This window comes from Pristiophorus japonicus, chromosome 1 (genome assembly GCF_044704955.1).
Source record: "Pristiophorus japonicus isolate sPriJap1 chromosome 1, sPriJap1.hap1, whole genome shotgun sequence".
In the NCBI taxonomy this organism is placed as follows: Eukaryota; Metazoa; Chordata; class Chondrichthyes; family Pristiophoridae; genus Pristiophorus; species Pristiophorus japonicus.
In genome coordinates this window covers 481,438,221-481,452,411 of record NC_091977.1, presented here as the reverse complement: position 1 = coordinate 481,452,411, position 14,191 = coordinate 481,438,221, and the positions used below count along the sequence as shown (strand labels likewise).

General features: G+C 44.8%; 1 protein-coding gene across 1 annotated transcript in view; it reads left to right on the top strand.

Moving 5' to 3' along the window:
- Positions 1-14,191, top strand: part of tmie (transmembrane inner ear) — a 227,916-nt gene that overhangs the window by 209,747 nt on the left and 3,978 nt on the right. The window contains exon 3 of the mRNA XM_070876533.1: positions 11,939-12,088. Coding sequence (XP_070732634.1) covers positions 11,939-12,088 — 150 coding nt within the window. The remainder of the gene's footprint in view (positions 1-11,938; positions 12,089-14,191) is intronic.

Here is a 14,191-nt window from a genome sequence, read left to right as displayed (position 1 = left end):
GTAAATCGGAACTGCTAGACGAAGAAAGAACAAGGTTCATCGTGTTCGCCTTCTACCATCCTGGTAGTCACATGATACAATAAAAATAGAGTTAAGATTTCCTTCATATCAGGTGCAACGGGTACTCAGAATAAACTAATGTAGCAAATCGATTTTGCGATCCTTATTGCTACTTCCAAAACTCCCCGTGAGGTGTTGCCCTGCCCTATCTGAATGACGCACTGGATTTAAGTTCATGAAAGTTGGTTCCATTCCCCTGACACTGAATTACTGTTTATTCCCCACTCTCCCATCCAAAATTGGATGGTACTATCTTCCAGAATTTTCATCCAAGTCATTTTTCCTCACTCTCTGTCTCCCTTCCCTTCCTAGAAACTATTCTCTTTGACCTTGCCTCAGATCACAAAATGTCTTCCCCTACCCCCTTTCAAATCAAACTTTGCATCCTGCTCAGTGTCCATGTTAAGTGCTCTGAGACATTTATTTCATGCAGGAAACACTGAGGTTGAATTCCTCTGGGGATTGCCCTGCATCTCCACCATAACTTTGATGGAAGAGCTGCAGAAATCCTGGGAAAACAACAGTTGAATGCGAGAAAGTCAAACCAGGATATATGACCGACGAATATATATTCAAGTGGAGGTTCCTGGCACCGAATGGATCAATGGAGGGAGTGTGCTAAATTACGCAGTGTTATAACTTCTAGAATACTTGAAGAAATAAGAAAGTACTAGCATTCATGACCATGCCATCAAATCATCCTAAACTGAATAGTTTTTACCAAATGTGATAGTCCTTCTGAGCCAGCGACATCCCACAATCAGTAATGAGACGATTGACCAGATAAGCTGTGGTTTTTGTTTCGGGGCGGGGGAGGATGATGCCCAGGAGAACTCCATGCTCTACTTCGAATAGTTCCATGGGATCTTTATCCTCCATCTGAACACAGGTTCACAGCTTAATGTCTCATCCAACAGAGGTCATTTCTGACAGTGCAGCACTCCCTCAGTACTGCACTGGAGTGTCAGTCGAGATTGGGCAATGGGTCTGGAGTTCTAGCCCATAATATTCTTAATGAAGAAGCTCGAGTGGGACCATAAAACTAAGTAGTGAAAAGATAGATACTTAGATTGGGAAACTAGGGGAAGAAAGATCTTGCACTAATATGATCCCTTTCACAACCTCTGGACATCCCAAAGTGCTTTACAATCAATGAAGTATTTTTGAAGTGTAGTCACTGTTGTAATGTAGGGAAATGTGGCAGCCAATTTGCATACAGCAAGGACCCACAAACAGTAATGAGAAAATGACAGATAATCTGTTTTACTAATGTTGGTTGAAGGATAAATATTGGCCAGGACACTGGGGACAACCCCCCTGCTCTTCTTCAAATAGTGCCATAGGATTTTTTTACGTCCACCTGAGAGGGTAGACAGGGCCTCGATTTTTAACAGTCTAGCTGAAAGTCAACACCTCTGACAGTGTAGTGCTCCATCAGTACTGCACTGGAGTGTCAGCCTCGATAATGTGCTCAGGTCTCTGGAGTGGGACTTGAACCCACAACCTCCTGACTGAGAGGTGAGAGTGCTACCCACTGAGCAACAGCCAACGCCTGCTCTTTGGGCAAATGGAAAAATAAGAACAGAGATCCATTGGGGGGGTAGGGGAAATTTTCAACCTCCGCCCAAAATTGAGCATGAAGTGCCGACCTCCTGAAGATGACACTGGGAGGCTCGAACCATTTTTGGGTTCATGTCTCATTTGAATGCAGCTGGTGTGCTGTGGGTGTTAAGCTGGAGGGCTAAGTTGCATGGTCCCTTTGCTGAGCCAGCCAGCGGATAAGGCTTGGTGGGCGACAGCTAATCCCTGGAGTGGGTTGGCAGTGTTTTGGTGGAGCTAGGAGGAACTCTTCTGCTCCTTTTAGCCCCCACAAGAATAAAAGAAAAAATGGTTTGGGGTCCTTGAATGGACCAGTGGTCCCTTCAATCCAGCAGCTTTATGGTCACTTTTACTGATCCCACTTTTGATTCAATTTTTTTAAACTGAATTTAAATACGCAAACTTCCATTGTAGGGATTTGAACTCACATTCTCTGAATTATTAGTCCTGGTCTCTGGATTACTAGTCCAGTAATACAGGGTGATGGAGCCTCAATTTAATATCTCACCCAAGATGACAGTGCTGCACTCCCTCAATAGGTTTATGTGCTTATGGCTCTGGAGTGGGATTTGAACCCACAACCTTCTGACTCAGAGGCAAGAGTGTTATCACTGAGCCAAGGCTGACACCAGAGAGGTGTCTCTGATGGTAATTCACAGAGAGTGCGGACCAAACAAGTCATCATCATCATAGGCACTCCCTCGAAACGAAGGTGACTTGCTTCCACGCCGAAAAGGGACGAGTTCACAGGTGTTTCAATGGAGGACCTAATATTCCAGATCCTGAACTACATCTTGAAGGGTGGAAGATGCCTGTGCGTGGATTTTTTTAACGTGTGGTGGCCGTTGCACACTAGCCACCACATGGGCTTGACAGAGCTAGGTCTTGGTCCAGTGGCAAGGATTAACCAAGACGACTGGAGACCAGCTCTGTTGCACGGACCTAGTGCGCACACATATCACAGTGTGGGCTGGCCCGTGCTGCCCCTGGGCCCTTGGCTCTTCTGGGCCACACTAAGTGAATAGCCTCTTCCCAGTGTGAACTCGTTGCTGTGTCAGCAGGTTGGATAACCGAGTGAATCGATTCCCATACTCAGAGCAGGTGAACGGCCTCTCTCCGGTGTGAACTCGCTGGTGTGTCAGCAGGTTGGATGACTGAGTGAATCCCTTCCTACACACTGAGCAGGTGAATGGCCTCTCCCCAATGTGAACTCGCTGGTGTTCCAGCAGGCTGGATGACCGAGTGAATCGATTCCCGCACTCAAAGCAGGTGAACAACCAAACAAGTATCCAGCCAGGAGAGCACAGGTTGCACTCTGAGACATACATAGGCCTCGAGTTAGAAGAGTGAGACCGCTGAGAGATCTGAAGGTGAGGATGAGAACATTGATCTCAATCTTCAAAGGACACAAATCATAGAATCATAGAATGGTTACAGCACAGAAGGCGGCCATTCGGCCCGTCGAGTCCATGCCAGCTCCCTGCAAGAGAATCCCAGCTAGTCCCACTCCCCCACCCTTTCCCCGTAGCGCTGCAATTATTTTTATTTCAGGTACTTATCCATCACCCTTTTGAAAGTTGTGATTGAGTCTGCCTCTGCCTCTCAGGAAGTGCATTTCAGATCCTAACCACTCGCTGTATAAAAAGGTTTTTTCTTATGTCACCTTTGGTTCCTTTGCCAATCAGCTTAAGTCTGTGTCCTCTGGTTCTCGACCCTTATGCCAATGGGAACAGTTTCTCTCCAGCTACTCTGTCCAGACTCCAAGCCAGTGAAGCTTGTTCAAGCTGGGAATAATGCAAATGTGGAACTTTGTATCGGAAAAGAGTTGTGGATGAGTTTGATGTTTGTGAAGAGCTGGGAGTCAGGATGCTCAGTTGGGCCAGGGAAACAGGAAGGGGTGTGGAGCTATGTGTCAGGAATGACAGTGGAGCTGAGAAACCAGGAGTATAGTGTGATTTGGGAGACTGTGAGGAGAGTTGTGATATGGAGGCCACGTGGACAATGGCTTGGTGAGTCTGTGAGGAGGGTAGCAATATGGAGATTGGGATATGTTTGATTCTCACCAATCAGATTTCTGCCTTACCACAGCACTGTAACGGTACTAATCAAAGTGACAAAGGACATCCTTTGTGAAAGTGCACTGTTCTTCTTTGTTCTTTTCAATATTTGACACAGTTGACTATGCTGTCCTCCTCCAACACTTTTCCTCCATTGTGGAACTACCTCACGTGGTTCCACTCTTACATATAAAGTCATAGCCTTAGCATCTCCTGCAATTGCCTCTCTTCCCACCCACCCCCCAGGATCTATTTTTGACTCCTCTTATTCCTCATTTACTTGCTGCCCCTCGGCAACGTCATCCAAAGACATGAGGAAAAATGGGATTTAGGTGTCCATATACACAAACCACTAAAAGGTAGTGCAAATGTACAAAAGGTAATCAAACAGGTTAATGGAATGCTGGCCTTTATCTCAAGGGGACTGGAATTCAAACCCAATAAAATTATGTTTTGGCTGCAGAGCCTTTCCAGACCCATCTGGAGCACTGCATTCAGTTTTGGGCACCAAACCTCAGGAAAGATATATTGACCTTTAAGGGTTACAGCGCAGATTCACCAGAATGACACCAGGGATTAAAGGGTTACATTATAGGGAGAAGTTGCATAAACTTGGCTTGTATTCTCTTGAATTTAGAAGGGTAATCTACTCAATGTATTTAAAATGATTGAAGGAATCGATGGTGCGGATACTATTTCCTCTGGTGAAGGAATGCAGAACAAGAGGACATGACATAAAATTAGAGCCAGGCCATTCAGGAGTGAAATGAGGAAGCAGTTTTTCACAAAAAGAGTAGTGGAAATCTGGGACTTGCTCCCCCAAAAGGCTGTGGGTGATGGGTCAATTGAAATGATCAAGACCGAGGTCAAGTCTGCTTCAGCATTACTCCTGAAGCCAAAAGCTCCGGTGCCTGTTGCAAAAGCAAAAAAAGATAAAAACGAGTATTCAGTCGAAGCTGGGGCCTTCAAAGGCTGAATTATGTGGGAAAGTCACTGCCCACACAAAGATAAGGCACACCCCAATGGCATAGTTAATATTGGTTGCAATCCAATTCCATCCTTCCTTGACGGATATTCTTGATTTATTCTTGTTTTCATCCAGTTTGTTATTTATACCCAGGGATACGGTGCCAACATGAAATCACATCAGAGGAGGGAAAAAATGTTTTTTATTAGCAACTTAATGACTTTTCAATCATGGGAATTACTGAGAAGTGGTCCCAACTTGAAAATGCTAAAATCCTCCCTGTGCTAGATGCCAGACTCCCAGACTAGCCACAGATGGGGAGGCAGCAATTAGCACGCTCTTGTTCCCCTGCTGCGATCAGTCTTGTTGCTGTGCCAGGGGATGAGGACTCAAAGTTCTGTCATTGAATGCTCTTATTTGACCCAAATGTCCTGCCACCTGGATAAGGTCTGGTTTGCTTCAAATGTATGTGATGAGGACCCTGGGTACTGTCCACTTCCTCTCACCCAATCTCTGTGAGAGCAAGGAGTTGCCAACTGTGATTTATTTCTCTGCAGCAATTATGTCTCTGATGGGACCAACTAGCCCCAGGGTCAATCAGTGAGGCAGAATGACAGTCTGTCAAGCTGTGCTGACATTCTTCAAAGCTTCAGTTTTTACAGAAACAAAATAATTCTACTCTTGCAAAGATTTTGGGTACAGCCCGTTCCTTCTCACCTAATCTCTGTGAGAGCGAGGAGATGCCAATTCTTTTCTGTAGCAATTATGGCCTTGATATTAACTCCTACCACAACAGACAGGAGAGAGTTGGAGAAAAATTCACAGGAGGCGACCCCCCCAACCCGCTGCGCATTTTTACGGCAGCGGATATCGGGGTGTCCGAGTGTCGCACCATGGAGAGGCGTGACACTCATTAACCTTTTTAAATCGGGTTCTTACAGTGCAATTGGGAGCTCAGCTTGACGTTAACTGGTGCTTAACGGGTTTCCCAGGAGTCGGGAAACTTGGCAATGAATCGGAGGCAGAAGCCGCCAGCTCCTCAAGTTAAGTGGCTATTTCAGCATTCTCAAGGAAGCCTTTCCAATAGCTGATTGTCCAGCCCGAACCCGATTGCCAGCCTTCCCACCTCCCCCATTCCAATTGTCGACTTCATCCCCATCCCGTTTGCCGACCTGGCTCCTCTTCCCAATTGCCAGGGACTGTCCCCAAGGATGCCTCCAACCCGCCAGTCAGGATGGCCTCTTTGCTGGCTGCCGGGCGCGAGCCGGCTTTACAAGATGTCACAAGGTGCTTCAGAGCTGATGAATTAATTTTGAAGTTTAGTCACAGTTGTAATGTAAGCAAAAGTGGCAACCAATTGGCACAGAGCAAGATCCCACGAATAGCAATGGCATCTGTTTTATATAGAATTACATAGAATGTACAGCACAGAAACACGCTATTCAACCCAACTGGTCCATGTCGGTGTTTCTGCTCCACATGAGCCTCCCTTCCACCCATCTTCAGCTACTCCTTGCAACGGAACCTTTCTCTCTCATGTTTTTATCTAGGTTCCCCTTAAATGTATCTATGCTATTCGCTCAACTACTCTTTGTGGTAGAAAATCCCACATTCTAACCACTCTCTGGGTAAAGAAGTTGCTCTTGAATTCCCTATTGGATTTATTGGTGACTATCTTATATTTATGGGCCCTAGTTTTGGTCTCCCCACAAGTGGAAACATCTTCTCTACGGCTACCCCGTTCAATCGTTTCTGATCGGATTTTATAATATGGACACCAGTATTGTGCATAGTACTCCAAGTATGGTGTAACCAAGGTTCTATGCAAATTTAACATAACTTCTCTGCTTTTCAATTCTATCCCTCTAGAAATGAACTTGTGATTTGTTTGCATTTTAATGGCCTTATTAACCTGCGTCCCTACTTTTTGTGATTTGTGTATCTGTACCCCTAGATCGCTTTGCTTCTCTACCCTATTTAGACTGTTATTTTCCAAGGAGTACGTGGCTTCCTTATTCATCCTACCAAAATGCACCACTCACACTTATCTATATTGAAATTAATTTACCAATTTCTGGGGGTGTTGGTTAAGGGAAGAATGTTGGTCAGGACACAGGAACCTTCTGCAGGGAGGGAGAAACAAATCAGAGAGCAATTAATCTGGGATGACTATAAGTGGTCCACTCCAGAGACACATTGGTAGAAATTTGATAGCACATCACCTGCCTCTCCCATGGGCTTAGGAAATGGAGGTTGGAGCTCAGGTCTCTCAGGAGCCCTAAAGGGTAGCAGGAAATAAAAGTTGCAATTAAAATTGGGGCTTAAAATATTTTACCAAGCATAAAGAGGGTCCTGCCAAGAAAGGTTTATTTGTTCAGTCAATCAGATTCTATCATGGCTGTGCAATGCTTTCTACCCTTTCTGAGGTGATTATTTGGCACCCAAATGCAAAAGGAAGAAAATTCACTCCGGGATGAAGTCCTTACTACTCGGGGGATCAAGGGTTATGGCGAGAAAGCAGGAAGGGGGTACTGAAGTTTCATGTTCAGCCATGAACTCATTGAATGGCGGTGCAGGCTAGAAGGGCTGAATGGCCTGCTCCTGCACCTATTTTCTATGTTTCTATGTTTCTATGGGAAGTACAAGACTTTGGTAACTCCTACTCTGCTGTAACAAAGAAAGAAAGAAGAAAGACTTGCATTTATTTTATTTCTTTTATTCGTTGTAAGCTGCCTTCCTGAACTGCTGCAGTCCTTGTGGTGAAGATACTCCCACAGTGCTGTTAGGGAGGGAGTTCCAGTATTTTGACCCAGCGACGATGAAGGAATGGCGATATATCTCCAAGTCAGCCTCACAGCCTCAGGAAGCCCCAAAGTGATTTATAGCCAATGAAGTGAAAAGAGAAAGAAAGACGTGGATTTATATAGAGCCTTTCACGACCAATGGACATCTCAAAGCGTTTTACAGCCAATTAAGTACTTTTGGAGTGTAGTCACTGTTGTAATGTAGGAAACCCGGCAGCCAATTTGCGCACAAGCAAGCTCCCCCACAAACAGCAATGTGATTGTTGTGTATGTAGGCACCTTTAGTAATGACTCCACAAGGCAGGGTATGGTGCTTTAACTGTGCAGACCTGCAGTCTTTTATTAGCAGCTTCTGAGTGCTGACAACAAGCTGTGTGTTCCTTTTTATACTGGGTTACCTGCCGTGTGTCGGCAACCCCTGGGTCTCCAGCAACAGCACCCTCTAGTGTACCGGTAAGGTGTGTACAGTACAAGGGTACATTCAATGTTGCATACAGTGTTACAGACATCACACAGTAAACAGGCATGCATACACAACAGTGATAATGACTAGATAATCTGTTTGTTTCTTATGTTGAATGAGGGATAAATATTGACCAGGACACCAGGGATAACTCCTCTGCTTTTCTTCAAAATAGTGCCATGGGATCTTATAATCCATTTGAGAGAGCAGACGGTTTAATGTTTCATCCGAAAGATGACACCTCCAACAGTGCAGCACTCCCTCAGCACTGCACTGGATTTTTTGTGCTCAAGTCCCTGGAGTACTTTCGAAGTATCGTCACTGTTGTAATCTAGAAAACGTGGCAGCCAATTTGCGCAAAGCAGAGTAGGAATCGCAGGATAGCGCAGATGAATACGTGGCTTGAGCAGTGGTGCAGCAGGGAGGGATTCAAATTCCTGGGGCATTGGGACCGGTTCTGGGGGAGGTGGGACCAGTACAAACCGGACGGTCTGCACCTGGGCAGGACTGGAACCAATGTCCTAGGGGGAGTGTTTGCTAGTGCTGTTGGGGAGGATTTAAACTAATATGGCAGGGGGATGGGAACCAATGCAGGGAGACAGAGGGAAACAAAAAGGAGCCAAAAGCAAAAGACAGAAAGGAGATGAGGAAAAGTGTAGGGCAGAGAAATCCAAGGCAAAGAACAAAAAGGGCCACTGTACAGCAAAATTCTAAAAGGACAAAGGGTGTTAATAAAACAAGCCTGAAGGCTTTGTGTCTTAATGCAAGGAGTATCCGCAATAAGGTGGATGAATTAATTGTGCAAATAGATGTTAACAAATATGATGTGATTGGGATTACGGAGACGTGGCTCCAGGATGATCAGGGCTGGGAACTCAACATTCAGGGGTATTCAACATTCAGGAAGGATAGAATAAAAGGAAAAGGAGGTGGGGTAGCATTGCTGGTTAAAGAGGAGATTAATGCAATAGTTAGGAAAGACATTAGCTTGGATGATGTGGAATCTATATGGGTAGAGCTGCAGAACACCAAAGGGCAAAAAACGTTAGTAGGAGTTGTGTACAGACCTCCAAACAGTAGTAGGGATGTTGGGGAGGGCATCAAACAGGAAATTAGGGGTGCATGCAATAAAGGTGTAGCAGTTATAATGGGTGACTTTAATATGCACATAGATTGGGCTAGCCAAACTGGAAGCAATACGGTGGAGGAGGATTTCCTGGAGTGCATAAGGGATGGTTTTCTAGACCAATATGTTGAGGAACCAACTAGGGGGGAGGCCATCTTAGACTGGGTGTTGTGTAATGAGAGAGGATTAATTAGCAATCTCATTGTGCGAGGCCCCTTGGGGAAGAGTGACCATAATATGGTGGAATTCTGCATTAGGATGGAGAATGAAACAGTAATTTCAGAGACCATGGTCCAGAACTTAAAGAAGGGTAACTTTGAAGGTATGAGGCGTGAATTGGCTAGGATAGATTGGCGAATGATACTTAGGGGGTTGACTGTGGATGGGCAATGGCAGACATTTAGAGACCGCATGGATGAAGTACAACAATTGTACATTCCTGTCTGGCGTAAAAATAAAAAGGGGAAGGTGGCTCAACCGTGGCTATCTAGGGAAATCAGGGATAGTATTAAAGCCAAGGAAGTGGCATACAAATTGGCCAGAAATAGCAGCGAACCTGGGGACTGGGAGAAATTTAGAACTCAGCAGAGGAGGACAAAGGGTTTGATTAGGACAGGGAAAATGGAGTACGAGAAGAAGCTTGCAGGGAACATTAAGGCGGATTGCAAAAGTTTCTATAGGTATGTAAAGAGAAAAAGGTTGGTGAAGACAAACGTAGGTCCCCTGCAGTCAGAATCAGGGGAAGTCATAACGGGGAACAAAGAAATGGCGGATCAATTGAACAAGTACTTTGGTTCGGTATTCACTAAGGAGGATACAAACAACCTTCCGGATATAAAAGGGGTCAGAGGGTCTAGTAAGGAAGAGGAACTGAGGGAAATCTTTATTAGTCGGGAAATTGTGTTGGGGAAATTGATGGGATTGAAGGCCGATAAATCCCCAGGGCCTGATGGCCTGCATCCTAGAGTACTTAAGGAGGTGGCCTTGGAAATAGCGGATGCATTGACAGTCATTTTCCAACATTCCATTGACTCTGGATCAGTTCCTATGGAGTGGAGGGTAGCCAATGTAACCCCACTTTTTAAAAAAGGAGGGAGAGAGAAAACAGGGAATTATAGACCGGTCAGCCTGACCTCAGTAGTGGGTAAAATGATGGAATCAATTATTAAGGATGTCATAGCAGTGCATCTGGAAAATGGTGACATGATAGGTCGAAGTCAGCATGGATTTGTGAAAGGGAAATCATGCTTGACAAATCTTCTGGAATTTTTTGAGGATGTTTCCAGTAAAGTGGACAAAGGAGAACCAGTTGATGTGGTATATTTGGACTTTCAGAAGGCTTTCGACAAGGTCCCACACAAGAGATTAATGTGCAAAGTTAAAGCACATGGGATTGGGGGTAGTGTGCTGACGTGGATTGAGAACTGGTTGTCAGACAGGAAGCAAAGAGTAGGAGTAAACGGGTACTTTTCAGAATGGCAGGCAGTGACTAGTGGAGTGCCGCAAGGTTCTGTGCTGGGGCCCCAGCTGTTTACATTGTACATTAATGATTTAGACGAGGGGATTAAATGCAGTATCTCCAAATTTGCGGATGATACTAAGTTGGGTGGCAGTGTGAGCTGCGAGGAGGATGCTATTAGGCTGCAGAGTGACTTGGATAGGTTAGGTGAGTGGGCAAATGCATGGCAGATGAAGTATAATGTGGATAAATGTGAGGTTATCCACTTTGGTGGTAAAAACAGAGAGACAGACTATTATCTGAATGGTGACAGATTAGGAAAAGGGAAGGTGCAACGAGACCTGGGTGTCATGGTACATCAGTCATTGAAGGTTGGCATGCAGGTACAGCAGGCGGTTAAGAAAGCAAATGGCATGTTGGCCTTCATAGCGAGGGGATTTGAATACAGGGGCAGGGAGGTGTTGCTACAGTTGTACAGGGCCTTGGTGAGGCCACACCTGGAGTATTGTGTACAGTTTTGGTCTCCTAACTTGAGGAAGGACATTCTTGCTATTGAGGGAGTGCAGCGAAGGTTCACCAGACTGATTCCCGGGATGGCGGGACTGACCTATCAAGAAAGATTGGATCAATTGGGCTTGTATTCACTGGAGTTCAGAAGAATGAGAGGGGACCTCATAGAAACGTTTAAAATTCTGACGGGTTTAGACAGGTTAGATGCAGAAAGAATGTTCCCAATGTTGGGGAGGTCCAGAACCAGGGGTCACAGTCTGAGGATAAGGGGTAAGCCATTTAGGACCGAGATGAGGAGAAACTTCTTCACCCAGAGAGTGGTGAACCTGTGGAATTCTCTACCACAGAAAGTAGTTGAGGCCAATTCACTAAATATATTCAAAAGGGAGTTAGATGAAGTCCTTACTACTCGGGGGATCAAGGGTTATGGCGAGAAAGCAGGAAGGGGGTACTGAAGTTTCATGTTCAGCCATGAACTCATTGAATGGCGGTGCAGGCTAGAAGGGCTGAATGGCCTGCTCCTGCACCTATTTTCTATGTTTCTATGTTTCTATCCCACAAATAGCAATGTGATAATGACCCGATAATCTTTTTTAGTGACGTTGGTTGAGGGATATGTATTAAAGAACTCCCCTGCTCTTCTACTAAATAATGCCATGGGTTTTTTTTATGTCCACCTGAGAGGGCCGATGGGGCCTCGGTTTAATACAGCACTTCCAACAGTGCAGCACTCCCTCAGTACTGCACTGGAGCGTCAGTTTAGATTTTGTGCTTGTCTCTGGAGTGGGGCTTGAAATCCATGATCTTCTGACTCAGAGGCAAGACTACTACCACATGAGGATCACCAAGTTGCTTTGTCCAGAATGTCATGCGATCTTTCTGTTTCTTTCCAGTAATCGTACTGTGCTGCATCTTCAAATGCCGAATACCCAGGACAAAGAAGGAGATCGAAGCACGTTATGCCCAGCGCCAGGCCGCAAAAAAGTATGCCAACACCTTGGATAATGTCCCACCACTGAATGAGCTGACAGAGATGCCAGGAGGTGAGTGATGGGTTTCCTAATTATCCACAAGCTCTCTTCAAAACAAGTCTCTATGAAGAAACCCTCCCATGTGTCATGATATTGAGGTTTCATAAGGATAAGTATAGACAGAGGCAATCAAATGATGTGTGGAGCACAAGGGTTCTTTGAGTACTGGGGCCTTGGAACTGCCGTGCCCAAGGATACCAGTTAGTGAAGGCTGTTCAGTTAGCAGGGGCATTCTGGAGTTTTTTTATTTTAATTTTTTGGACATAAGAAACAAACTATGCAGAAACTTTCCTTGGTATATGAAATGTGGAGTTCTTAATGGAATGGATTAAAATGGATTTCAAAGACAGTTTGAGGAGGAATAGGCTGGATGAGCCAAATGGACTTGTTCCATAATTTCTAATTTCAGGTCCTACTTGTGTGTTATATTTTGAGCCATTTAAGTATATAAGAAAGCCTGAAATGAGAAAAGAACATTCGACTCACTCTGTCAGAGGCATTAGTGTGTTTATTCTATCATGGCTTTCCTTCCTACTCCATACTTTAGGGAGCATCAAGCTCCTTCACAAAACTCCCTTGAAATAAAATCTAGCAGTGCTGTTAATATCTCCATAACAGATTCCAATCCAGCTGCGTTTAAAGGTATTACTTGAACACAAATCAACGGACCCGCTGGTATAAAAACAAACTTCAGGAAATACCCAAAGGTCTATCAGCATCAGTATAAAGATCAGAAGTTGTGCTGTTCACTGATGATTGCACAGTGTTTAGTTCCATTTGATGGGATGAAGAAACCCTCCATACCCGCATGCAGCAAGACCTGGCCACAATAGAAACATAGAAACATAGAAAATAGGTGCAGGAGTAGACCATTCGGCCCTTCGAGTCTGCACTACCATTCAATAAGATCATGGCTGATCATTCCCTCAGTATCCTTTTCCTGTGTTCTCTCCATATCCCTTCACGTTTTCACGTTTTTGCCCCCAAAGAGGATAGCCTCACATTTATCCATGTTATATTGCATCTGCCATGCATTTGCCCACTCACCTAACCTGTCCAAGTCACCCTGCAGCCTCTTAGCATCCCCCTCACAGTTCACACCGCCACACAGTCTAATGTCATCTGCAAACTTGGAGATATTACACTCAATCCCTTCATCTAAATCATTGATGTATATTGTAAAGAGCTGGGGTCCCAGCAGTGAGCCTTGCGGCACTCCACTGATCACTGCCTACCATTCTGAAAAAGACACATTTATCCCGACTCTCTGCTTCCTGTCTGCCAACCAGTTCTCTATCCACGTCAGTATATTACCCCCAATACCATGTGCTTTGATTTTGCACACCAATCTCTTGTGTGCGTCCTTGTCAAAAGCCTTTTGAAAGTCCAAATACACCACATCCACTGGTTCTCCCTTGTCCACTCTATTAGTTACATCCTCAAAAAATTCCAGAAGATTTGTCAAGCATGATTTCCCTTTCATAAATCCATGCTGACTTGGACCGATCCTGTCACTGCTTTCCAAATGCGCTGCTATTTCATCCTTAATAATTGATTCCAACATTTTCCCCACTACTGATGTCAGGCTAACCAGTTTATAATTACCCGCTTTCACTCTCCCTCCCTTTTTAAAAAGTGGTGTTACATTAGCTACCCTCTGGTCCATAGGAACTGATCCAGAGTCGATAGACTGTTGGAAAATGATCACCAATGCATCCACTATTTCTACGGCCACTTCCTTAAGTGCTCTGGGATGCAGACTATCAGGCCCCGGGGATTTATCGGCCTTCAATGCCATCAATTTCCCTAACACAATTTATCGCATAATAAGGATATCCTTCAGTTCCTCCATCTCACTCGACCCTCGGTCTCCTAGTACTTCCGGAAGGTTATTTGTGTCTTCCTTCATGAAGATAGAACCAAAGTATTTGTTCAATTGGTCTGCCATTTCTTTGTTCCCCATTATAAATTCACCTGAATCCGACTGCAAGGGACCTATGTTTGTCTTCACTAATCTTTTTCTCTTCACATATCTATAGAAGCTTTTGCAGTCAGTTTTTATGTTCCCGGCAAGCTTCTTCTCACACTCTATTTTCCCCCTCTTAATTAAACCCT